The 26,729-nt window shown below is 48.5% G+C and overlaps 1 protein-coding gene and 1 long non-coding RNA gene across 3 annotated transcripts; one reads left to right on the top strand and one right to left on the bottom strand.

The window, feature by feature from the left end:
- The first annotated feature begins 48 nt into the window (after positions 1-48).
- Positions 49-2,587, top strand: LOC140846583 (uncharacterized). Its single transcript, XR_012125816.1, has 2 exons — positions 49-966; positions 1,638-2,587. It is a non-coding gene; the product is annotated as an uncharacterized lncRNA (long non-coding RNA).
- VPS37B (VPS37B subunit of ESCRT-I) lies at positions 1,610-26,013 on the bottom strand. Of its 2 annotated transcripts, none has more exons than XM_017678204.3 (4): positions 25,824-26,013; positions 6,206-6,377; positions 4,644-4,726; positions 1,610-3,826 (listed from the first exon to the last, which is right to left on the bottom strand). In XM_017678204.3, the coding sequence occupies exons 1-4, from the start codon at positions 25,932-25,934 to the stop codon at positions 3,335-3,337; spliced, it is 858 nt and encodes a 285-aa protein (XP_017533693.2). In that variant the 5' UTR covers positions 25,935-26,013; the 3' UTR covers positions 1,610-3,334. The 2 variants fall into 2 exon arrangements, with proteins under 2 accessions (XP_017533693.2, XP_017533699.2); XM_017678210.3 differs by lacking the exon at positions 25,824-26,013 and adding an exon at positions 7,189-7,465.
- Between the last annotated feature and the right edge of the window lie 716 nt (positions 26,014-26,729).

Here is a 26,729-nt window from a genome sequence, read left to right as displayed (position 1 = left end):
GAAGGTCCCGGCTTGCTTCCCTGGGGTCTGTGATGCCTGTGGTGAGTCTTCTCTGCCACCCCAAGGCCAACAGTCCCAGCCAAAGGGCCACACTGCTCCTGAGCCCCTTCCCCCAAGCCCTGTTGGAAACCACGCCCCTTGGGGAAAGGGAGGGTAACCCCTGATGCCTTGTAGCTGAGAACTATGCATGACAAAGGGCACAGCTGGCTGTGCAAGCACCCACTCTGGGAGTGCTCCCCCATGTAAGGGTCCAGTCTGGGCCAGCTTCCCTGAGAAACCATGCTTCTCCCCAGATCACCAGCATTTACAGACTAGGACAATGCAGGTCGGGGGGAAAAGGTCAGCCTGGGGGATGCCCACCAAGTGGCCTAGGACAAGTGTCCCAGTCCCCGAGCCACAGGTTCCCGGAGGATGGAGATGCCTGGCCTCCAAGGTGGTTGTGAGGAGTAGGTGGGGTCAGGAGTAAAGGTGCTCTGGGACCCAGTCTCCATAAACAGGAAGGGTCCTGAGATGAGCTGGTGGCTGGTTCCTGCGAGGAAAACAGCTTCAGAGAAGAGAAGCAGATTCTCTCCACCTGCTACAAACCAGCGCACATTGGCATGAGTCCTCAGTGAGCAAATGTGTTAACAAGCTCCAAAAAGAGAGGCCTTGGGGGTCTGCTGCTCGCTTGGGTCAATTACTGTCCCTCCCTTGAGCAAAGGGGCTCAGAGGAGGGAGCAAGGACCAGTCAAGGCTTGGATCCCACGGAACTGGGGTAGACTACAAATTTGGCTGTTAATTTCTTTTTTCCCAGTGGCTGCTAGGAAGCTATCAGACACACAAATTCTCTTTTAAACAAAAAGCAAACTTATTTCTCAGGAAAAGCTTCCCTCTTCCTCACAGGGAAACCACAGCAGTGTACCCTGCATGTTCTCAGAGCAGTGATGTGCAGGGAATGGCATCCCATTTAGAGGGGAGTGCAATCAGGTAAGCCTGTGCATGGCTGCTCCTGGGGCCCCTCACGGTCCAGTACCCCCAGCACGGAGGACAGGCCCTCCCGGGGCACCAAGGCCCTGAGACAGCCCACCCCAGGGGCGGAGGCACGAGCCTGGGGTCCTTCAGCCTCAAGAGGGAAGCAGCACATGCTCAGCATGCAGTTGGGAGTGGGCAACACCTGCCAACGCCTGTGGGCAAGTCCCCAGGGCAAAACATCATGTTCTGTTAATCTGAAACAAGCCAAGAATGACCTAACTAGAGTGTCCATCAGCTGAGCAGCAGGCAGAGGGGACCCTGTGGACAGAGGCCAGGGAGGGACAGCCCAGAGGGCACCCGTGGTCCCCTGCTCAGAGGCTCATGCGGGGCAGCTGAGACCCTAAGACGGGGTTCTGACACAAGGAATGTGCTGCTTTCTGCCCTTTAAGACTCTGATAAAAAAACAACAGGATGAAAGGCTCTGCTATTCATGCCTGGAGCTCTGGCCAAGGCAGACCCTGCAGCCACCTGGGTGGCTTTTCAACCTCAACAAACATACCCGCCAGCATCACTGTAGGAACTCTGGTTCTAGATAGAGTATCAGCGATAAACACATCACAACATCCCACATCCCCAGGGAAATAAATGACAGCACTGCTATTAATAATTCTCTATTTATTAAAAAGGGTCCTACACCTTCACAACCACAGCTCAGGCGTGGCCCTGGAGAGATGTGCGGCTAGCCCAGTGGCCCCTTCACATCAACACCAAGCCCACATTTGGCTGTGCACCGTGCAGGCTGCGGGCATCCCCCAACAGCGGGGTGACAGAGGTATTGGGGTGGGTGGCACCACGTGCTCAAGATTCACAGGACATGGCACGCCTACCTGATTGGCATGGCAGTAAATCATCCTATACAGCTTCTGTTCTTAAAAACAATTATGATACCATAGAGTTCAAGTCAGGAACAGAACTGTAGGGTAATACAAAGATTGGTGGCCTCACCGTGGCCTGCTGTGACTGACCCTGTTTGAGCTCGGCCTTGGTTCTGTCACCTGGGAGAGCCATGGGGCTTTGCTGTCGTGGGATGGGAGTGGCAACACCCTGCCCCCACCCGGGCCCTGGCATGCAGCCAGGTGCACATGGAGATGAGAGCCCAGAGGGGCAGGCAGAACCTGGGGCTGTTGCAGAGCACCCCGGTTTGTTGGCACCTTCCCTGGTCCCCAGAGGGGGAGGTTTTCTCCAAACCCAGCTGAAAAGAGTCTGTCTTTCCCACCCATGCCCCAGGGCCCAGCCAGGCAGAGGCAGAGACTACTAGCTAAGAGTTAACTGGTCCAAGGTGGGCAGACTTTTCTTCCACTTTCAACACATCAATGACCAAGGACAGGACAAGCTCCTCCAGGAACTGAGAGCCACCAGGGGCAGCAGTTGCTGGCGACAGCCGCCCTGCAGCCTGCCAGCCTGTGGGCAGGTAGGGAGCCGTGGCCAGCACCCCACTGGCACCAGGTGAAGCTAAGGCACAGCACAGGCACCCACGGGTGTGAGCAGGTGTGACCAGACACTGCTTGCAGGAAAGAAACTTGCATTCATTTCATCTGCATTTCAATCTGCTCAAAACACTATGTGCACTTTTTTTTAATAAAGTTTCCCTGAATGGTCTTGTGTCAAAAAAGTTTTCTTTTCCCAATATAAAACAGGAATGTTACAGACGTAGTAAAAATATTGGGGTTTTTCTTCATAGAAACCCTTAGGCAAGAGGAGGAGGAGCAGCTGTGACCGCTCGCTGAGCGAAGTCCAATCACACCGTCACCGCCCTCCCAAGGCCCAGCGGCAACTCGCCCGGCCTCTGGACGTGGCGGTGGGCCAAGTCCAAACTCCACGTGTGGCTTTGAAGCATCCAGAATTGGGGAAGGTGGGGGGACTGAAGGCCACCCCATCCCACAGACTGAGTGAGCACCTTCTGGGCTGGCCCACCTGAGTGACCCGACCAGGGACTGTGGTGGGCTGGGACACAGACAATGTCTCTTGAAAACAAAGCAGAAATGATCAACCGTGCTTATCAAATAAAGCTGCAGTGGGAGGACCCCATTCTAAGTGGGATTAGGGGGAGGCTTTTCCCCCAAACTCATGAGTCCATCAACGCTGTAAGACTTAAAAACCATGCCGAGAGCTCACACCAGCACAACCATGGAGCTGCCACACTGAGGCTGAGCACACACACACCACTGAGGTGTCCAGAGCTGGGGTCTACGTCTACTTACCACTGATCTACAGTCCTAGAATCAGATGGAGGTGCTGGCAAAGCAGCCAGGCCTGGCAGTCTCCAAGGCGTGTGGAACCCCGGCCAGCAGGCAGAAGGGGTCTCCCAGGAAGGATGAGCCGCTCACTGGAGGATGAAGCCTGGCTGGTGTGGAGGCAGCCGGGGCGGGGGTCTCTGGGGGAGAGCGGGCGGGTATGGAGATACAAACTGTGCGGAGAATCCTTGCTGTGGGGGGATGCCCACGCGAGGTGGCAGGGGAGGGTACTGTGACCCTGGGTACGGAAAGGCCTGTCCTGTGCCCATGGCAGCGGTGAACGGTGTGGCTAAACGTCCTGCAGGCACTGGGGGTGGTGGTGGGGGTATGCGCCGTGGCACAACAGATGGGGGCCCACTGGCCTCTGGGGTGGGATAGGGCAAGGGGAGAGCGGGCACAGGCTCAGAAACCCTGGGTGTCAGTGGGACCAGGGCCTGTGGAAGTCTCTGTCCTTTCAGCACCATCTCCTGGAGCTTCTCGATCTTAACTCTGCGCATGTGGGCCAGTTTCCGCTTGCTCTGATAGACATCGATGAAGGAGTCTAGAGGAAGCTCTCCATCGAGAAACTTCTCTGCCATGTTCTGAAAGAAGCAGGAGAAACTGGTTTCCAGGGACAGGTCAGCCGCTACGGGAGTAAGCTTCCTTTACCACCTAGGGCGCAGGGAGGGTCACACCAGGTTCCTCCCAACACCTGCCCCCATCCTGTCTGAGCCGGGCTGACCTCAGGCCAGCCAGTTGTCTGGGAGGAGAGGTGGGCTGGTCCTGTCTGCCCCACACCCGCCAGCTTACAAGCTGATGGGCAGCAGGCCTCGGGAGAGCCAGCCTGAAGGTGCAGGGGGCCTGTCAGCAGCCCTGAGCTGCTGGGTCTCTGGGCCCAGAGAGAAAATGGCTGTGCCCACTTCTGACTCTGTTAGGCTAGCTGGAGGCCAACATTTCCTCCTTTCCTCTGGCTGCATCCTGACAGACTTGCCCCACATGGGGTCAGAGAGAAACCTGCCTGTGCCCATCAGGCCCCCACCAATCCCCAATGGTTAATTAGACCATGGAGCCAATTCAGCGAGATGCTGCCAGCCCCAGCTTGCTCTAACTGCACAGCTTTTGGCCCTGACTCATGTCCTTGTTATTCAGTGAGGCCCTGAAGCACTCAGCTGGCCATGTCCCACAGGCTCTGCCCCACTAGCTGACTCAGAGCAAACAGTACGTCAGCCAGCCCCCTGCCCTACAGGACCAGTGCCACCTTACAGGGAAGCGAGCATCCTTTGCTCAAGGGCCAGACTGTCCTGTGGCTCACGTGCAGCCTGGCTGGCAGGGTGTGGCACTCACTGTCCCTGCAGAAACTGGGCCTACTGCTGCCCCCTGGTACCTGTGCCCTGGGCATCCCAGGCTGGCTGACTTTACCTCGGTGTCTTCCTCAATCTTGGCCCCTTCTGCCTGGAGAAGTGCTAACAGGGTCTCCAAGGATGCGCTGCTGGACTGTTTATCTGCAAGAACCAGGAGGCATGATGAGGTGGGGGTGCCAGGCACAGACTCAGAAATTACAGCACTCCTGGCCCTTCTAGTCAATAAGCACCGCCCCCACACCCCAGCCCCGCCACCAGATTCTTCCCCACTCCCTTTGACTTTCCAGGAAGCTCAAAGTAAAGGCCTTGAAATCCAGGAGAAGAAGGAGTGCATGGGACTAGTGCAGGGGTTGCCTGGAGGCTGCATCACAGCATCCAGTGTCCCCACCTGCCCTATAGAGGGCTGCTCTCAAACACGTGATGTAGTCACCCTATGCGTCTTTCCTTTGTATTTTGAGTGATGACTTACATACAGCACACATATCTTAAGTGTGTGACCTGAATTTCTACCCACATATAAATCCAAGCACCTCATGCCCATAAGGATCTAGAACATGTGCAGTGGCTCCCTCAGGCCCACTCCCAGCAACTCCCACAGAGGTCACGCCTGTGATGACCCCCACCACCTAAGAGCCCTGCCTGGTTCCGAGCTGCACACAAGTGTAATCACACGGCGTGGGCTCCAGGCTCGCTCCCCTCATTCAGCACCACGTCTGGGATATGATCTGCACTGCACGAAGGGACTGCAGAAGCGCTGCTCACTTCTTCCAATGCGATGTGGAAGTCCATTGTGTAATTATCACAACTTACCTATGTACCAGTCAGGGATAGACATTTACACTGTTTCCAACTTTAGCTTTTACAAATAAAGCTGCAGTGAATATTCTTACGCCTATCTTTTGCTAGACATAAATGCCCATTTCTGTTGGGGATCCACCCAGGAGTGAACATGGGTTTTTCATGTTAGCTGGTGCTGCCAAATTACTTTTCCCAGGCAGCTTTACCAGTTTCAACTCCTACCAGCAATGCAAGAGCTCCACACCCTCTCCAGACCTGGTCGTGCGTTCCCCTGCTTTGACTCTTCCTGACTGGGTTTTATGTTCTAGTAAGTTTCATGCAGCTATGGAGGCAGGGAGCGGGAGTCAGTCTCCGGCTCCACTGTGACCCTCTCTCACACAGATGATCTTTAGCCCCTCAATCTCAAAGCCCTGGAAAGCTCTCCAAAGCCCTCAGGACTTTCAACAGTGTTCAATTTCTACATCTCTTCACAATGGCTACAAATTAAAGTATGACATTAAAATAAAGTGTCCCAGTGATAGATATTTTTTAACTTTGAGAGCCTGACCTCACTGGATAAAACATAGCTAAATATCACAATTCAGAAAATTACCTTTTTTCCTATGCTGTTTGGAGAAGGTAGAATTTTGTTTAAAAGGTGGTTAAGTTTCTTTTCTAAACTGGTGACACAATCCTAGAGAGGAACTATTTCTTCATGACATTAATCATTGTCTTAACCTGAAAATTTTCCATGATAATATTTCTCCCCTGGTAGTGCAAAAGCTTGAAAATGTGTCCTTCTCCCAACTCTTTATTCTTGAAAGAGCACCCCCAAAAAGTTACCTAATTTGGTCTTCTTTATCTGATAGACTTCAAACAGAACCTGGAGCTCCTGGTACTTTTGGGTCAAACGCGCTTTCAGCGTGTCCAGCTGGGGCTGGTACAAAAGGTTCCCTTCTGCCAGGCTCCGGTTGCTGGCAAGCGTCATATCTTTGTTAAGCTGAATGCTCTGCGTCTGCAAGGAGCACACAGGATGATGAGAACCAAGTGTGTTATTCACAGGCAAGTCCCCCAAGGTTCCGTGCCCCATCCCCAGGGGTCAGTGCATCTGCTTCTGTGGGCCGGTCTTGGGCTGGGACCACACACAGGCGGCGGCCCCCAACCCAGACTCCGGTCCCTGCAGTTTCTACTTTGGACACTGCTTCCCTCTTGAAGAGCAAGGCGCTTCCTTCTCAACAAGTGTGCGGAACAGGCTTTGTCCCGCGAGTCTCCGAGGCTTCGCTTCAACGGCTGTGCTGTGACTGGAATTCCTTACTACTGCCACTGTGCTTTGCAGAGTAAATAGCTGCATGATTCAGAGCTAGATTTCTTCCAAACACATTTCTGCTGCGCCAGGGGAAGTTAAAGAATCACTTTTATCAGAGTAGGGCAGTTGGCAGGATGTCATTTCAGGCTTAGAAATCAAACATAGAAGCCTGAATTCCATTTACAGAGACCCTGTTCGTGTCCTTCCCCATGCCACGGCCAGCACCCCACCCCCGGCCACCTGGCCATTAGCGAGGGGGACCTATTCACCCTGCAGGGGTTTCATTCTGTCCTTCCAAGCAGTGACGGACATTACTGGGGAGGCAGAGAAGCCCACCAGCACAGACCTCAGGGGTAAAGGGGAAAAGGAAGGTCTGAGGAAAGGATTAGAAAGTCCTATAAAGTGTAGTAGAAATATGTTTAAAGACACACACACACACACACACACACACACGTTTAAAGACACACACACACACACACACACACACACACACACCACCACCACCACCACCACCACGCACCATCAGCCCCGGACCTCTACTTGCTGGCGGCCGGCTCCCCTCACTGTGGCGCCCACAGCAGCCTGGCTTTCTGGGTGTGAGGTTTCACCTGCACAGATTCTGTCCGCCTACCTGCCTGCACTTCTCTCAGCAGCTCTTCTCACTCCCACACCTACCACCTCACTTTCCCCTTGATCTTTTCTGCCACCCCACCCAATTTATTTTCGCTGCTACTTCCTTCCTCTTGGTAGTCTGGGTGCAGATTCCTGGCTGCGCAGCCTCGGCTCCGTGCCCTCCCCCCAGGCCAAGCCCAGCTCCCAGCATGCACTCACACTCACACTTGCCCACTCACTACACACAGGTGCGACTCAATGAAGAGGACAAAGCCAAAGCCCTGGGGCCATGGCCCCATCAGGAGGCGCTGACCACCAAGCTGGGAGCTCCTGCAGAGGAGTTGGGCCCATGCCCTTCAGTTAAACTAATCTTAGAACTTAAAATAAGGATTTAAATTAAGATAGCAAATTAAACCACTAGCCTAACACTATAAAAATTAGTGCAGTAGAAATACTCTTGGTGTCTTGCCACTGCTTTGGGCAGCAAGGAGAATGTGGGGCTGGGAAGGCCCGATGTAGCGGAGTTCCCAGTACTGCTAGGTTTCCGGAGGCCCTGGGAGGGGCTCCCTTCACTCTCGCCTTCCCCACCAGCCGCCTCCCCCCGCCATGGGCATTGTCTCCCAAGGTCCTGCAGAAGTCTTTCCTTTCCCTTGATTGTTAAGCCATTAAAAGAACAAAGATTAACAAACCATTGTACAGCCCCTCTGGAAACAGCTCGGCAGTCTTTAAAACCAAACGTGCAAATACCATAAAACACAGAAACTGTACTCCTAGGCTTTTATCTACAGAAACAAAAACTTACGTTCATGCAAAACCATAAATATTCAGAACAGCTTTATTTGTAATAGCCCCAACCATAAAGCAACCCAGCTGCCCTGCAGCCAATGGATGGCTCAACGGTGCTGCCCCCTCAGCCTGGAGCACTGAGCCCCAAAAAAGAGCCTCCTGGTGACACCCGTGGCAACCTGGAGGAAGCTCCAGGGAATTAATTATGCTGAGTGAAAAAAGCCAACTCACAGGGTCACATGCACTATGATTTGTGTACACGACATTCTTGAAATGGCAGAATTACAGAAATGGAGAAAAATGGGTGCTTGGGAGAAGGAAGTGGCTGAAGAACGGCCTGGAGGACCCTCCCGTGATGGAAGTGTCCTGCTGCTCCCGATCCTGACTGGACACACCCGTGTCTGTGCCCGGGGGTAGACAGTGGGGGCAGACGAGAGTTTTGCAAGACGGTCACCACTGAGGTAAATAGGTGACAGGTATATAGCCTCTGCATTTTTTACAAGCACACGGAATCTACAGTTACCTCAAAACTTAAAGTTTAATTATAAACAAAGAAAATGCTGGTCTCACGTGATGGATGAGAAGGGAGCAGGTGTTCAAGGCCACAGCCACGCCCTGGGCTCCTGCTCCCAGACCCACTGCCCCATGCACCCTGTCATCCTGACTCAATCAATTCTTTGCTCAGTAAATATTTTCTGAGCAACTACTATTTGCGAGCTCCTGAGTCAGGCCCAGAGAGCCAACAGGGACAAGAGTGCTCCTATCGCATACGAACTCAGGAGTCACTGTTAGCGGAACAGAGCCAGCCCATCACGCCAGGGTCGCTGAGGTGAGCGGGAACCTGGCCCTCAACGGCCCCGTCCCAGCAGTTCTGAGAGCAAAGTAGGCTCTGCCTTCCTCAGGCCTCTGGTGCTCAGGTCTGCTCAGCTCCACCTAGTGCCTCATCCTCAGAGGCTTCCCTGGCCATCCAGTCTGAGATCGCAGCCACCCTCTGTCCCAGCGCCCGTTGCTCTCCAGCCATTAACTGCAGTCAGGGTTATTAAATCTTGCTCCCACCAGAACCCTAATGACACAGCCAATAATACCCTGTCGTCTTTGGCATGAGAGGCACCTAGTACTATCATCCACTCAGTAAGGATCTGCTGAATGAATCAGAGAGCTTCCTCCACCCCCCAAAAAAGCCAGTCACTGAGGCCAGACCTGGCAAATAAGGTGGGTAACGAAATGTGGAGGTAAGAACAACAAAAAAAGCTGTGTTTGTCAAGCAATCGATCCCCCAAATCCATTATGCAAGACATGGTACAGTGCTCTGAGACTGAGCCTATGGGGGTCTCACACTGGATCGAAGGGTAACCTGGCAGGGGTATCTCCCAGATGTCCAGAGTAAAGCCTCTACCACAAGCCCCAGCGTCCAGGGACGTGCATGGGGCTAGGTCTGCGAAGCCTCCCTTTACAGCAGGGCTCTCAACTCTGCTGCACATCACAATCACCTGAAGGCGGCGCCAATCTGAGCCCCAAAGCCCAGGCCAAACCCACATCAGCCAAGCTCCCCAGAGGATACCCAAGCATGCCTATTTTTCCCAAAGCTCCCCAGGTGGTTCCAATATACAGCTGAGCCACTGCTTCAGTCTCACCATAAAATACATCTGTAAATAAATCTTATCCACGTAGGGCTGAAGTCAGGTCAAAATCACTTCTACGTGTTAGAAAGTCCTAGAAGAGAGTAACACAAGGGAGCCCAGGCTGTAATCAAAGCGCAGCTCGTCTGCACAGGATGCACAAAGGCAAAGTCCAAGTCGCCAGCCAGCCAGAGGCCAAATTCAACTTCAACCACCAACCACTACAGTGGCTGCGCCTTTTCATACCCTTTGGGTATTCAGATGCTTTTATGTAAATAAATATCAGTAAGTTCTTAGTGGCCACTTAGGCCTCCCACTCCGGGGCCAACAGCCATGACACATGTGCTGAGGGGGTTGGAGCTGCTTTTCGTAAGCATCTGGGCAAAGCTTTTCACACACCCTGTGGCCCCAGAACACACCTGACGCCACATTAGATGTAGAAAAAGACTCTCCTCCTCGGCATTCCTTCCCATCATTCCAGTTGAGAAAAATGGGGAGGAGACAGCCAGCCTTGTTCTTTCACCTGCAAAGCAAAGGTGAGCTGCAGGGACTTGGGGCCCTCTCCATGAGGACAAGGCCCAGGAGGCAGCCACTCTGGGCGACATGCAGCCGGACCCTGCACCTCCTCTCAGACGGATTCCAGGCTGCGGCCACGCCTGCACAGTGAATCTGAGAACGGGTGGATGGGCCCGCTGTACTTTAGGAACCATGGCCCGGAGCCTGAAACTGAAAACTGAACACAGTGTCACCAACCCCTTGAGGGTCCTCAAGGTCCTTTTAACCATAGAGAAATCTTCAGGAAATAATCTCTCAGTGGTAAGCGAACATTCTTTCATTAATGTACTCAGTTTTTCTGCTCCTAACTGAAGAAAAATTAGACACTTGATAGCAGGATCCCATTTATAGTTATTTCTGCCCATCCATCTATCCATGAGCACAGAGGGGTGTCTGAAAGACATTTTCCTAAAGTAAATAGCAGCAAGATTTTTTTACTTTCCTTTTTACTGTATATAATGCTTGATTCATTATAAGATGCACTATTAAATTTCTGTATAAAACTTACAGAAGTCATTTTTTAATAACAATTTTTTAAAGGCCTGTTGGTATTAGAACCAGAAGGGCAGAAGCTCTAAGGAAATAAGATGGCTTTGTTTTAAAAATGCAAACAAGGTATTTTACAATGCTTGTTCCCACAGAAATACGGAGATGCCTTTCTCTGTTGGGATGCTTCCATCATAATGAAGTTCTAGCACAATGAACATTCTACCTCAAACGCGTGTCATTATTTATGTATTCATTTCGGCTGGCAGAGAGTGGCATAAAGATCAAGTTGGTAAGAAAGAAAGAGATTTAAATTCCCCTCTGGATGACATATGCAATGTGGGGCTCTCTGGGACAGGATGGAGACAGCCTGCGCACCACTGGCCAGCACCCAGTCAAAGGTTTGGGTGTGCTGTGGATGTTTTCCAAACCAGACACTTCTACACTGTGAAGTTCTAATTCAAGCTGGCCGGTCTGACTCCATCTGTAATTATAACTGTGCCTTCCTAAGCACTATGAAAGGCAAATCTCTCCACATTTCCAAGGTAAATCGATTCACAGAAAAATGCTCAGGGCACTCCCTTACACCCCCTTTACACTACTATATAATCCTTATCAAAACAAAGTAAAAACAAGATTGAATTATGTTAGCAGATTTCAACAAATAAAGGGAAATTCTTAGTAGTACTGGAGGTCCTTTAAAGAGAAGGCCATGTGGAAATGGAGGCAGACTAGAGGGAGGCAGCCATGAGCCAAGGAGGCCAGCAACTATCAGAGGCTAGAAGAGGCAGGACCGGATTCTCCCCTAGAGCATCCAGAGGATGTAGACACCTTGATTTCAGACTTCTCGTCTCCAGAATTGTGAGAGAATGAATACCTCTTTTTCTAAGTCACTCAAAAACCCTGTAAGTACTTGGAATGTGGGCTGGGTTAATGTAAGATAAAGATACAGGTATGTCCCTCCCTTGCCACCAAGCTCAGAAGGTCTAGTACTCATGTGAGACAAACAATCATTTTTATTTAGTAAGTAACCATCTTCCCTGGTACATCAATGCTCTTTGCCCATGACTTTGCTTCTGGGCTGGCTCCTAGCCTGGAACACCTTTCTTCCCCAAATCTCTGCACAAAACTGTCCTAATCAAGACCCTGGCAATGGCTTTAAGCCTTTTCTCTACTTCCTCAAGCCCCACACTACCTTGCTCCCTAGATCACTGGGTACTCTGAGGCATGACCTAACTGACATGTAATTCACACACCGTGCAAGTCCTCCACGGGAATGCTCACCTCAGGGGTCTCAATGTCTCACAGAGCACACGTCTGCACCTCTGCATTTACTCTGTATTGTAGTCACAGTGTTTGTTCATTCGTCTGTTTATTCATTCATCCAGACACAGGTTTTTGAGTCATCACTATGTGCTGGCAATGGAGACAGGAGTGGACAGAGAGATGGCATCCCTGCCCTCACAGAGCGCACATCTACTGAACACAGACAGTCACGCTAATGATGAGCCACCACTTCCTCATGGAGTTTTAACTCTCTTGTGATGGATGCTTGTAGTGGGCTGAAGGTGGCTTCCAAAAAGACATGTCAGCATTCTAGGCCTTGGAACCTGGGAATGTGACCTTACTTGGAAAAAGGTCTTTGCTGATGTAATTAAGGGTCTGGAGATGAGATTACCCTAGGCTATCTGGGTAGCCCTGAACCCAAGGACAAATAAATGTCCTTACAAGAGACACACACAGGAGAAAATAAATGCAGAGGAGAAGGCCATATGGAGATGGAGGCAGACTGGAGGGAAGCAGCCATAAGCCAAGGAAGCCAGCAACCATCAGAGGCTGGACCGGATTCTCCCCTAGAGCATCCAGAGGGTGTATACACCTTGATTTCAGACTTCTCGTCTCCAGAATTGTGAATGAATAGCTCTTGTTTTAAGCCACCAAGTTTGCAGCAGTTTGTTATGGTAACCCCAGGAAACTAACAGTGCTGGAATCTTCCATCTATCCTTGAGATCTTGGTGTGTGCCCCAGGGGCCCACTGGCTGAACCACAGTGACCACTCAACAGGCCACTAGCCTTGGGGGTCACTGAAGGTGGCCATGCCCTCCCCAAGCCCACATCCACAGCAGCCCTCTCTTGCTCTCTGGTTCTTGCTCTGTCCCTCAGGCCTGCTGGCAAGAAGTGCAAAACTGTGGCTAGTCCTGCACCAGCCCTGGGGGTCTGCACCACTACCCCTTGGGAAGCGCACCTTTATTAAACACCCCTCAAACCCCCCTTGGCTACATGCCCCAGTCTGCCAGAAGCTTGATCTAACTGGAATGGCTTTCCCAGTGAAATAAAATGACATTTGAGCTCACACTAACCCTTGAGATGAGAACCCTGGGCGCCTCTTAAGAGCAGCACCATGTCTCATTCATTCCCCAATGCCCAGAAGCTAGCACAGTACCAGGCATATCACTGAATAACTTGTTCAACGGAATCCGCAGGATCTTGACTGCAGGAGCTCAGGCTACTCTCTCTCAGTCTCTTGTTAAAAATCTTCTAAGCTTCTGAAAATGAGCTTCTTTAAATGTTCAAAATAAAATTTTAAAGAGTAGATTTGTAACCAGAAACCTCATGGTTTAAAGCCTATTATCAGAACCAACCAGATGCTGACAGAAGAGGAACTGTAGTCTTCCTTCCCACGGCAGCAATAGTGGTTTGGGAGTGAAATGCGAGGGAAAATAGTCAAGATTATGAGGCAGTTGATCCAAAGCAAAAGCAGCCAGTACCACAGAGAAACAGGTACACAACATACATAAGGAGACATGTCAGACACAAGGTGGCTTTAGCTGAAATTCAGCCCTCTCCCACCTGAAGAGCATATCAGAATGTGACAATGTGTGACTGTGGTAGCCTGGAAGCCACTATAATTTAGTTATTTCAGCTATTTTTGTAAGTCCCCCACAAACTTCAATATCTCGACCATAGCTCACCACAGCCACAACAAAATGTTCCAACATGGTGGTTCATTCATTCAAGAAATGCTTAAGCAGCACCTCCACCTGCCAGGCTCTGGGGACACAATAACCACAACACATTCAGCCCCGAAGATCTTGAGTCCCGATGCCAAGACCATCTGCACACAGGCCCTGGAAGCTGCTCAGAGCCCAGATCCCGGGAGTGCCATTCACTCTGCACTGCATTCCCTCTTCAAATAAAAGTCTCGACAGAGAAAAAGAAAGGAAAAAAACCCAAACCAGATGTGAATTTGAAGACTTAAGTAAGACAAGCTGCTGGTGGTGATCTGAAAACTTCCCTCTTGTTGGTACCTTAATTTCAACAGTGTTTGCTAAGGCTTATTGAGCACTTACTATACGCTTGGCACCACGCCCCTTCTCTTCATGCATTATCTCCTTTAATCCTCTCAGGACTGGAGAGACAAATTCATCCCCATTTTACTCGGAAAAAAGGAAATACAATCTCAGGGAGGGCGGTTTCAGAGTCCACCAAAGTCACAAGTGCCAGTAAGTAACTTCAGAGCTAGGATATTAAGTGTTCAGATATTCTGTCTCCAAGTGTGTTTGCCACATGATTGTGCCCTGCACTTTGCCACACAATCCACTCTCTGCTGCACAGAATCTAGTCGACTGTCAAGTTCCAATAATCATCTACATTTCATTTCTATTTGTATCTTTTGTTTACCTTTTCATTGAGGATATTTTCAAAGACAAAGCAAAAGTACAGAGGTAAGTGTAACAGATCCCCATGGACTGTTCTCCCAGGTTCAACAATAAGCCACATTCACCGATCTTGTTTCATCCATACTCCCCTCCTTTTTTTTCCCCCCAAGTATTGGAAAGCAAATCTCAGACATCATATCATTCTACCCTTGCTCTCTGGTAAAACAAGATGTCCCAGACCCATCTGTATATTTGCCTGCCCCTGACCCAGAGTGGCCCTTCTCAGAGAAATACTGGTTCCTTTTGGTGGGAAATTAGTTTTGATTTTGATGAATTTTTTCGCCAGATAAAATTAAATTTAAAGTTATCTACAACACAAAGATGAAGAATGAAACAAACCTCGGCGTTTGTACTTTTCTAATAGTGGAGAAGGTTAGGTTGCATTAAGACTTTAAACACAGCAGGCTTACAGGTTAGGTGATGAAAAGGCTGTGACTGCCTTTAATCTCATCTCCTTTTTTTGGTGCTATACTCACTCTAGCTCACCAATTAATTTTAGGGCACTTCTCCAAAGTCTTCAAGCAATTGGAGTCTGGACTTTAATATTACAGGCTAGGTTATTAGGAAGCCCAAATTCAGCTTCTATTCCAGGCATAGACCTTCACAGTGACTAACTCATTTCAGGACAGCCTTCCAGCTGAACACACGGTTTCAGGTGGAACCTGTCATCCAAGCTTGCAATGCCCCAGAGGTGAGCTGCAAACACAAGCTAACGTGAGTTAATTCAATCCATATGTTCCTTGAATTTTAATGAAAAAACTTGAGTCTCAGAGCTGGAACGTTTAACATGTTAACAGAATCAAAGATCTGAAAATACAAAAATGCAGTGAATGAAATGTAGAACATTATGAAACTGTTCTAAAATACAACAATCTCGTGGGCTGTGTGAAACCATCCCCAAGGCTACAGCCTACTCGGGGAGGGGAATTTACCAGCTGCTTATCAATTATCCCACCAAAATACCCACTTAACAAACAGAACATATTAGATTAATAAAGACTGTTATTTTTTAATTGAAGACATCAAAATCCTTGCCCAGATGAAACTTGCTGCCCGCAGAAAGTAGCAGGCAATGGGACGTAGACAAGAACAGTCCCTTCCCTAGGGAGCTGGCTCAGATCTTAAACATTAGTTATGTTACTCACTTTAAGTGCAACTGACCACAGAAATGCAAAAAGCTAGGCTCAAAAACAAAAGCACTAGTCCCAGAGACATACAATTTGATACTTTTCTAGTTCTGGCAGGCTCAACGTACCTTGAGTGGGTGTTTTTTTGTTTTCTTTCCTAGAAGACTTACTTTCTAATATTCAGAGAAAAAAGAAGACAAGATCTGCCTACTTTTTGGACATACATGAATAACAGTGTCAATAATAAATATAATAATAGGTGTGACTGGTTCTGATAACTGCCACTTGCTATATAAATGCTACTCTCCTGTGTCACTGGCCTTGCAGTACCTGGGGGCTCTGAGTGGAGGAGGGGAGGGGAGAAGAGCAGAGGTAGGATGGACACCCAAACTGATCACAGCGTGACCTGTCATTGTTCCTAGTCTTCTAAAACGCAAGGGGTTTGTCACACTTGGCCCTACCCTAGTCCTAATGAATCAAAATCTCAGCTAGGAGAGCCACAGAGAAGCCTTCAGTTCATATTATGAGATCCGGTTAGCTGCTGGCTGAGCATTTGGGTTAAAGCAGTAAACCACCATGACACACAAAATTTTCCAGACATACATCTGTCCATTTTTTTTCTTTTAAGACAAAGGTGTTTTCTTAGAGAAAGTGTACACTAACTCAAGTTCCAAAAGTGCTTTTTGGCCTCGATGACATCCTTTCAAGTAGAGAATTTAAAGACACTGGACAAACAAGATGTGAGCAGAATCCTTGAGTTCATCAATTTTCCCCAACTTGCCTCCACCGAATTCACTAGCACATTTCTTAACTAGTGAATCACCTTATATTAACTGCTTACAAAGCACTCAGCTTAGTTTTCACTCAGGGTTGTCAACTACCACAGGAATTAATGAAACTATTTAATTACTATAAAAAATAAAACCAGAATAAACAGGTCTGAGAGCCAACACATTTGAGTCCAGGAGAGTAATGCAGTGCGGGGGCAGAAGGGCTCAGATAACTAATCCCAATCATGGGCAGGCATCAGTCATTGTATCTGATGTCGAGAATGGTGAGTGCCAGTCAGTGGGATGCTCTGGTTAAGTGGGAAGGTCAATTAATAGCTTCTGCTGTAATTTTAAAATCCAGATCCCTCCTCTCCTCCCCAAAAGACAGAAGCCTAAGGAAGACAGAATTTCTACACTCTGCTTTCTTATTAGCTTCTGGCCAGGACAAACCACCAAAGCATTCGTTTGTTTAATAGTAAGATCTTAGGGGTTTTTTCTTCTCTTCTATTTCCTTTGAAACCACAACTTAAAAGAAATGCATGTATAAGAATTTTCAGGGATAATCTTTACACAGGCACAAATAAGAAAATGCCCATCCATGTGGGTCCTGGATTTATATGGATTAAGACTACATCTTTTGACAATTTTGCTTTTACATTTAAAATATATCATGATACAAACTTTCCAATACCTGACTCAAAAATTTAGTTTAACAGATAAAATTTACGCTCACATGACTGAAATTATTCACCTCCTATTCAGCATGAGAAAATGCTATTCTAATTATAGAATTTTTTTTTTTGAGTCCATGGGTAGAGAAAGGGGAATTAGTCAAAGGAGAATCTGTTACTCTAAATGATTCTACTTATATTTCATAACAAAAAAACTGCAGTTACATCTGATATGGGCAATTAGAAGCTCTAATTAAAAGACTACTTAAGACTTGAAAAAAAATTAAATGTTGGTATTTTAACACACTTATGTTAAAAGGTGTTAACTGCAATGTAATTTATGCCTAAATACCCAATAATAAGGGGATGGTCCAAAAACTGTGATCTATCCACATGATGAAATATGCAGCCAGTAAGAAATCATGTCATGTAACAATATTCTGTTGTCTCATGAAAAATAAGACAATGCTCAGAGTATAACTTTGGTAAAAAAACAACCCAAAACAAAAAACTTTCTATACAGAATGATCCCAGTGGGGGAAACCACAGAAAGAAAATATATGAAATGTCTTCTAACAGTGTTTCTCTCTGGATGGTGGTATTACTTATGGCTGTATTTTCTTCTTTATAGTTCTCTGTATTTTTTAATTGTTCTATAATAAACATGTAAAAATCTTATTTTTAAAGGTTTGGTCATTTGGGATCAGATACTACAAACACCATCTACTTCCCCACCTTCCTCAGCAGAGCATGTGAAAGCGTGACGGCCTTTGGTGAGACAGGACTGTCATCGGGAACATCAGGTAACCACGGTGATGAACCAGACCCCCATGGGCTATGGCCGCAGCTGAACAGGTTCATCCCCTAAACAAGCTTCCGCAAAAGCATGCCCTGGGGAGTCCAGTCCCATGATGCCTGGGAAGTCACAGTTTGGGAAACACTGCAGAGTTTACCCCTCGAGCTCCACACACACCCAGGCCCTGGAGCCAAGCAAAGCAGAACACCACCACACCCCTCTCATTTAACCACTGGTTTCCCACATTTACTTACCAGACCCTTTTAACGTGATCACCGCGAACACCCACAGAATCAGGGCTCTGAGAGACCACTACCTGGAGTCAAATGGCACCGACCCCTCCATTAAGGGCCATCGCAGCTCCTGGGCACATCTTACTGCCGCACTGCGTTCCACAGTTTACTAACAGTACCTCATTTAGTCCTCAGAAGAACTCATAAGGACGGTATATATGATACTCCCATTTATTTCTTGATGGTGTTATTGGTTCTACTAGAATTTCCCTACACCCTTTAAAAGTCTGCCACTGACAGATGATTCTGGCTGCCCAAAGACCTTGCTCAACAATCACCTTTCAGCCTTCTGAGCGCCCTGCTTTCTTATCCCCCTTACGCATCCTGCCCCTGGCTGAACCTGTGTAAATCTCAAGTATGCCCACAGCACTCTCATGCCTGAAATCCTCCAGTGGCTCCCAGACTGGGGGATCCAAGCTCCCTCACACAGCATCAGAGGCCATCTGGTCTCGGCCAGTTCCTCTGGCCTCGTCCCCTACCACGCCCTGCCCTGCCCTGGTCCCTCCAGCAAGGCCTGTGATATTTGGGTGCCCGCACCCTCTCTAGATGTCTTTCCTCTTGCCTCTGTCCCTGCTGCCACCTCCATGCCTGCAAGCCATTCTCCCTCATACCTGGTTGACCCATCCCTTGAATCACAGCTCGAGTCATCTCCTCCAGGAAAGGCTCCCTCTGATTGTCCCCAGCCCCACAAAGACTTGCTGGTCTCCGTCCCATGTCCCACTCGGGCTGCCGAATCACTGCGCTTCACACATATAGTGCTTTGTGAGATGGCCTTGCGGGATCCTGAAATGGGAAAGCTACAGTGCTTGGAGGTTTCACATCCCCAGAGCACTCCACAAATGCCGAGAAAATGAATAAACTTCCTTAACCTCAGCTGGCTCACATTAATGAAAGCGGCTGGTTGGCGGCAAACATTAATTAGCACGCCCTCTGTCCTTCCACCAACCCAGGTGCTGGGCTATGGATTTGAAAATAACCTCGAGGTGCTGTCAGCTAACCTTGGTGATAGTAAAAGATTTGATTTGAAAGAAACATTAACTATGACACTGCTTGTAATATAACAAGCTGTTCAAATATCTGCTTTCACATAAACTCTTTGACGCAGTAATGAATGTTTCTCACAATTCCAAGAGAAATACTTTAAAAAGCCTGTTCTTGACACACTACAATGTAAACTGGTGACAGCAAAGCTACATCCAGCTCTGTACTTCATTCTTCCCTATGAAGAAATTCTACAAAGAACTTTCCTCTCTTTGTACCACTGGGTAAGACAGTTTTCCTGAATAATGATGGAATCTGAAAAACCCACACAGTCGAAGAAGGAAACAAAACCAACCAGAACTCCTGTCTCAGCACGCTCAGAGAGCCAGTGATCACATACGTGAACAGTGGCTGACACACAGGTTGTAACACATAACCCGGCACTGTGTACCTGGCATAATCTCCACAGCAACATTCTGCTAGAAATACTGTGAAAAAAGCCAAATACAGGTCTTCAATTTACAATGGAATTACATCCAGATAAACCCATCCCAAGTTGGAAATATCAGAAGCCAAAAATGCATCTAATACACCTAACCTACTGCACAGCATAGCTCCACCCAGCCTACCTTAAACATGCTCAGGACACCTACATAAGCCTACAGTAGGACAAAATCATCTAACATGAAGCCTATTTGACAGAAAGGTGCTGAATAGCTCTGAATAGCTCACATAACGTACTGAATGCTGTACTCAAAGTGAAAAACAGAATGGCCACATGGGTGTGGGATGGCAGTTGGTGTGTCGGCAGTGGTTGGTGGCTGACCAGGGAGCGGCCTCAGCTTGCTGCCCTGCCCAGCATCACAGAGGGGATTGGCCTGCATGTCGCTAGCCAGGGAAAAGATCCAACATCAAAATCCCAAGCAGTTTCTAGAGAACACATACTACTTTTACACTATCATGAATCAAAAAATCATTGAGTGAAATCATCATAAACTGGGGGCTGTCTGTAAATGACAGAGTTGTATTAGCTCAAGAGCACATCAATTCTGCACAGGAAAAATGAGGTAGCTTGGTCTACTCCTAAATTTCTTTCAACCAGTGTGATGCAGCGCAGGAACTGTAACAGGATGTCAACCTGCCTGAAATACAAGGTCGTCGGGCTTGTTTCTCCCAGTCCTTCAATGGCACCTCTTTCCCTCTCCCAACCCACCAAGTACTCCCAGTGGCCTTCCAAACTTTAAATTCTCCTTGATTTCCACAAGCACTTGGAGGTTGCTGGCCCCCAAATCTGTATCTCAGCAAACTGCTCCCAAGCTCCAGAACCACACTTCCAACTGCCTGCAGAGGTGGTGAAACTGCTCTGCCTGCCCCCATCACGGGCTAAGGCAGCCCCACCTCCTGCCCCAGGCCCGCTCTCACCCACATCCCTTCCAAGCCACTCTGCACAGTAACTGCTACAAACAGTATGGAAACTCGCTGTTACCGAACTAACCGCCATCGAGCTCACACCCTGGCACTCTGCCCTCGCCGGCCTTCCTTCTCGTCATTTCCCTGCTCATGAGCAAACTCAATCTGGCTAAAGCAGATGGTAATTCACTAGTCATACAACCTGTCCCGTGCTTTCCTGCTCTGTGCCTGTGCTCGTGCTGTCACTTCTTCCTGATCACAATTTTCTCTTTTAAAATCCTTACAGAAATGAGTACCTAATTCAAGACAGTGGCTCCCAGGGTGTGTGTGCATGTGTGTGTGCACACATGTGCACAAGTGTGTCATGCCCAGGAGGGAGGACGGAGGGCTTTTTATTGTGTTGGAAGTGTTTATTTCCTAAGCTGAGTGGCAGTGACAAATGTCATTCCATTACTCTTTGCTCTCTTACAGGCGTTACTGTAGTTGATAATTTATTTTCTTAAATCTTACCCACCTATCAAAGTCCATCTCTTGCACTAGGAACCTACTAGCCAGGGAGCCTCTTTTCATCTGATCTTAAATGTCATTTACAATTCACATGGGGCCTTTCACTCTTTTTAAAAAATTGTGGTGAAGTGCCCATAACATAAAATTGACCATCTTAATTACATTTACGTATACGTGTCAGTGCCCAAGTACATACATTCACGCTGGCTGTGCGGTCATCACCATCTACCCCAACTTTTTTCCTTTTCACAAATCAAGCTTCTCTACCTCTTATTATACTCCCTTGTACTGTAGCTGTATACTTTCCTTCCCCAAGTTATGACATAGGGATTATGCCCTACTCATGTTTCTATCCTTTACAATGCTTTGCACACAGGAAGCGCTCCACAGCTATGGAATTGAAATTGAATCTTCCTGAAATGGCAGCAAGGATACTATGCCTTTTAGTTTCAGCATTAATAGCTAACAGTAACAATTTACTGAATTTTCTCTCCATGCTTATCTCATTTAATCCACCCAACAATCTATGATGTAGGTTACCATTATCTCTTTATTTTTTCAAACCCCATTATTTTCAACAAGGAAACTAGAATTGGAAAGACTGAATACTTGCCAAAGGTCACACTGCTAGTATCAACAGCCAGTTCTGTACTATATGACCTCCATTGTGCTTTTAATCAGCGCAAAAGAGGTAGAGAGCAATTAGAAAAGTTACCAGATGTCATCTAAGCCAGTCTAACAACTCTGAAAATCTCTTCAAAAAGGGGGCTCGCTTCTACTGAGAGCCCCCTCTGTGAGGCATATTGCCTCCACCCACTCTTCCATTTAGCCTCACAAAGCCCCTAAAAGGCAGGCACAGGGACTGTCCTCACTGCAGGGGAGATGCTGAAGCACAGAAAGTTCCAGGAGCTGGAATAAGGTCACACAACTCTCAGCTGTGCTCTTTCCACAAAATCTTGATGTCTCTTTTTTAAAAAAGATAAAATCAGATAAAATTAAATTTCAGGAAGTATTCCTGGGCCCAGTAATTTTTTATTCAAGAGTTGAAGCAATCAGGCCCATGGAAGAGAAGACAACATAAAAGTGCAAGTTTTTATATATACAATACATAAGTTTATGTATACAGTAATGATTGTACAACACAAATACAATCAAAGTCTAGTAGAAGGCACTCAAAGAGCTTAAATCTTAGCTTCTAAAAACCAGTCCCACCAGCGTTCAGGGCTGTGTTGAGGAAGCAGTCTCTGGGTTTAAAGCAAGGTCAGTATCAATGAGCCACTATGATTCATGCAGTAGTTTTGCAGCTCCACACAAATCACACCAGAACACGCCTTAGGGAAACAGCCTCTTCCAGACTAGACTCTTTCCACCAAACAATCTGTTTTTCAGACCCTCAACATTTCTGCGTGTAGGCATTTTCACTTGCCACAAGCACAAAGACCCCACTCAGCCTTTCCTCAGAAAGGACACTGGCCGAAGTGACCCAAGAGATCTGGCTTAGCTGCTTAATCCCCTAAGTGACAATTCCTTTTAAGGGAGTGCCCTGCAAAGTCCAATGGGGTTAATGTGTATGGACAGAGAAAGGCACATTCCATTGCCGTGTAAAAATAACTTTAAATAAAAATAAAAATATGTGCATATGAAACATCAGACCACAGCAGAAGAAGAGAGCCTGTGATCACTGGGGACATACTACATAACGGGGAAGGATAAACACACAGGCATGGAAAATGAGGTCTGTAGTTCTGACATGATTTTAAAGTCCTGAGCTGCACTAGAGCTCATATACCACAATTAAAACAATGTAAGTGGGGTGCGATGCACAGCTGTCTTTAAACCTAACAGTGAATGCCTTCAAAACCTAGCACTTCCCAGTTGCCACAAAATATCCCCTCAGGCTCAAAGAAGCCTTACTCTACAATTTAAAACACTTCCTTCTGTCAATTAAAAAAAAAAAGCCTTTGGTTCCAGTTAAGAGATTCTATGCTGTGGAAGGCCTGTACATTTACTGTCTCATCCTAGACCTAGTGAGATACGGAATCATTTTGACCATGGAAGGTATAAAACGTTTTTTAGCCTAATGGCAGATAAAAATTAACTTGAAAAATTTTAAATAAGACCCTATTAACTTGTCAGGATGATCTGGTATTAATGATTGTCGGTAACCTTTCTAAAATGAAAGAACCACAGATGATTATTAATGATCGCAATTACTCTTCATGGAGCACTAACTATATGCTGTGTTAACATGCACTCTCTCACATAAACCTCACATCAACTCTATGAAATAAGTATTATCAAGGCACCCTTCCCCATCAGATACTCAGAGAGGTGAAGTGACTTGCCTGCAATCACACAGCAGGGAAGCGCCCAAGTTCACCCTGGGGCATAAGATTCCAAAGCCTGAATGTTCTTTAACATTAACACCGCACTGTTAATGTTCCATTTGGTCAAGAGTACACAGTTCACAAAGTATTGTCTTCTACTGTATCTCAGAACCGTCCAAAAATAAAACCAATGCATTAATATCAACAGCTGAGTGAAGCTACCATGGCCAAAATTTCAGTTGTTCATGTTATACCCGCTCCTAGGAACACAGGCCACACAGGCCACACAGGGCGAGGGCAACAGGATTTGCTAAGTGTGACTGTGGCTAGGTGAGCTGCCTGGCTAAAGGTAGTCTGGACTTCATGTTCCATTTCCTTGTTTTAAAAGCACTACACCCTGAAGAACAAACTACCATTGAGTAATTTAACCGGAATTATGTGGTCTAATGGAGTGCGGTCAATAAGTCCTCAGTACTGTCCAGGGTGCTCCAGTATGAAGGTCACCTTTACTCCAAAATCAGGCAAACAAAAAGTCCCTGCCAGAATAATTTGCTTTTTCCTTTAAATACTAATCTCCAGTTTCCTAGGTACAGGAAACAAGTGTAACTGCCCTTCACAGCCTCGGAGTCAGCAGAATCACCACCTTCTCCACAATCTTCCCTCCACTAAACGGCAGTTTATTTCTATGAATGTGCCGCCAATATAATCATTGTGTTCTTAATGAAACAGAACAGCTACATATAACAAAATAACTTGTAGGTGATGTTACACATCAGAAAAACACACCTATCATTTTATTATTAAACTAGAAAGATGCCTGCTGACAATCAACAAAAGGTCTCCCAGCAACCAAAAAGCAGAGAAACTAAGCAAAGATTTTCTTTCTTTGGAGACATGAAACTCTAATTCAGTCAAGAAAGATGGATTTTTGTCACTTACTATTCTCTAAAATGGAAAGTGCCACATGGAGACCAGAAACGGTTTAAACTGCATTCCCAGAGCAACGTTTTATGTGCCAAGTTACAAAGCCTATGAATACAAGGGATGTATTAATGGAAAGACTGATACCATCTTACTACAGTGGCCTCTCTGTAGCTCAAGACAATGATCTGTTGAGGGTTTTCCAGTGATTTTGAATGTGCAACCTCCATACAAGCCCCCTTTTAAGGGGCTGGCTCCATGCTGAACAATCCCTCCCAGGAAAGAAAGCCAAAAGCCCCCACTCGGGCTTCTGGGTGAGAAGCTCAGCCGTGTAGGCGTGGGAAGGCTCAGGCTTCGGAGACAAAGGAGTGGGGGTGGTAAATGGGCCGGGAGAGCTAGAACCAGCCCAGGCCCACCTGCCTGGAGGAGACCCAGACTCATAGGATGGGACGTTCAGAGAAAGAGTTCAAAAGGGTTGGGAGAGAGAGCAGGAAGCACACACTGCAAATGTGGTCTGTCGTGCCGGTGAGCAGACCATGGCACAAGGAACAGACTGAGATAACCAGAACCAGGGTGGGCACAAGCCTTCCGGAGGCTGGGCAGGCCCTGGACTATCAAAGAGGTGGGGGCTGCCTGTCAGCCCCCAACCCCCTCCTTATCTCTACCCAGAAAACAGCCCCAGGCACTCTCCTTGGCCTAAGTAAGGTAGGACCCAGTGAAGCAAAGCCACCATACTAGAATTCCCACATTCCCTCCTTCTCTAGAGGGGGAGTCAACTCTTAGGGAGAAAGGGATCCTGCGGCCACCCTCAGGCCCACCTTCAAGCCCAGGGCAAAGAGCCCCCTGGGATAACTCTACTAGGACCACTTCCAAATGAAGTCAGAGCGCGTAGGGCCCCAATAGTCTTGGGAACCATCAGATACAGGGACCCCTAAGATCTAACTTAACCTGCCTAAGTCTGCGGCCTGCGCTTCCCCACCTCAGGGGCCCCTGCCCAACCCTAAAGCTTGTCTCAGAACTACCTCCCACACTCACTACAGACCCTCAGCTCCCCCAGCTCATCTTGGAACCCCCAATTCCCTCCTAAGGCTCATTCCGTAGTCCAACTCGGTCCCTCAAAACCTAGTCCCAGACCCCAACATCTGCCTCAGTCCCACGCACTCCTCAACCTTTGCAAGCCCCCAGTCCCTCCCTGCGGCCACTCGGTCCCAACCACCCCTAACTCTCCGCTACAGTCCTCTCTACTTCTCCAACCTGGCCTCGACACCCCCCGACCTCCTCCTCGGTCCCCCGACTCGGCCACAGCCCTCCACGTCCCCAAATGCCCATGCCGGGGGTCCAATCCCCTCCTCCTTCCCCGTCCGGCCCTCGCCCCGCAGACCTCGCCTCAGGACCCAATCAGCCCCCCAAGCCCGTCTCGGGCCGCTCTCCGGCTCAGTCCCGCTCTCGGCCGCTCTCCCCGAGCCCAGCCGAGCCCTCCCATTCCTCGTCTCCTCCCCTGGCCCCTGCAGCCCGCCGCGGCCCCCGGCCCCGCGGGCCCCTCTCGGGGTCGCGCCGCCAGCCCGCCCGTCTCACCTCCTCCATCTTCTGCACCATCTCCGTCAGCTGCCCCTCGTCCTCCAGCAGCTCGTTAAGCTGCACCAGCGACAGCCCGGCGAACCGGGATTCGCTCCCGGCGCCCGCCATCCTCGCGTCTAGCCGCCGCCGCCGCTCCGGCCGCCAGAATCCCGCGACCGGAAGCGCCGCCCTCAAGGCCCGCCCCTGGGGGGGCACGTGACGCCACCCCTGGGGCGTGATGTCATCGCCGCCCGGGCGGACGGACGTCATGTGGCCGGCGGGCCCCTGGCAGCCGCGTGCAGCAAACGCGTCTGGGGAGGTTGGGGCTTCAAAGAGAAGGGGGGGTTCTGGGGACAGACTGGTGACGTGGCGAACGGCGGAAATGATGTCACTGTGCACAGAAGCATGTGCCATGATGTCATTGATGACATCAATGATGAGATCCAAAGAAAACAGACCGTGGGAAGGAGATTACTGCAGCCTGAGCCCATCCTCGTCCAGGCGACCCCAGAGAAACGGACTGTATGAGGACCCTTTTGATGCGTTTGAGTCCTGGGAATTGTGGAGCTGCCAAGTCATTCATCTAGCAAGTATTTATTGAGACCTACTACGTGGACTGAGTGTTGGGTATACGGTTCTAATAAAACAGAAAGGACCCCTTTCTCCACAGAGCTGATGGACTGACTTGGGAAGCAAACAAGAACCAAGAATAAGGGTTACAAAATGAGAGTGCAAAGAAGGAATTGGATGTGGAAATAAGAAATAGGGGAGACCTATACAGGGAGAAGTAAAAGATGGCCCTCCAAGAGAAGGTGCCTGGAAGGAGATCTGAAGGATGAGAAGGGAGGAGCAGTCACCTCTCCTGTAGGAAGCCCAAGGCAGCAAGCCCAGCTTGTGCAAAGGCCTTGTGTCAGGACTTCCTTG

This window comes from Manis javanica, chromosome 15, assembly GCF_040802235.1.
Source record: "Manis javanica isolate MJ-LG chromosome 15, MJ_LKY, whole genome shotgun sequence".
Classification (NCBI taxonomy): Eukaryota; Metazoa; Chordata; class Mammalia; order Pholidota; family Manidae; genus Manis; species Manis javanica.
This window is presented reverse-complemented; position numbering and strand designations above follow the sequence as displayed.

Coding starts and splice junctions, on each gene's coding strand:
- VPS37B (XM_017678204.3), bottom strand. CDS start 25,934: ATGGCGGGCGCCGGGAGCGAATCCCGGTTCGCCGGGCTGTCGCTGGTG. Junction 6,378..25,823: donor TGGTGCAGAAGATGGAGGAG/GTGAGACGGGCG, acceptor TGCTCCTTGCAG/ACGCAGAGCATTCAGCTTAA. Junction 4,727..6,205: donor GATAAAGAAGACCAAATTAG/GTAACTTTTTGG, acceptor TGGTTCTTGCAG/ATAAACAGTCCAGCAGCGCA.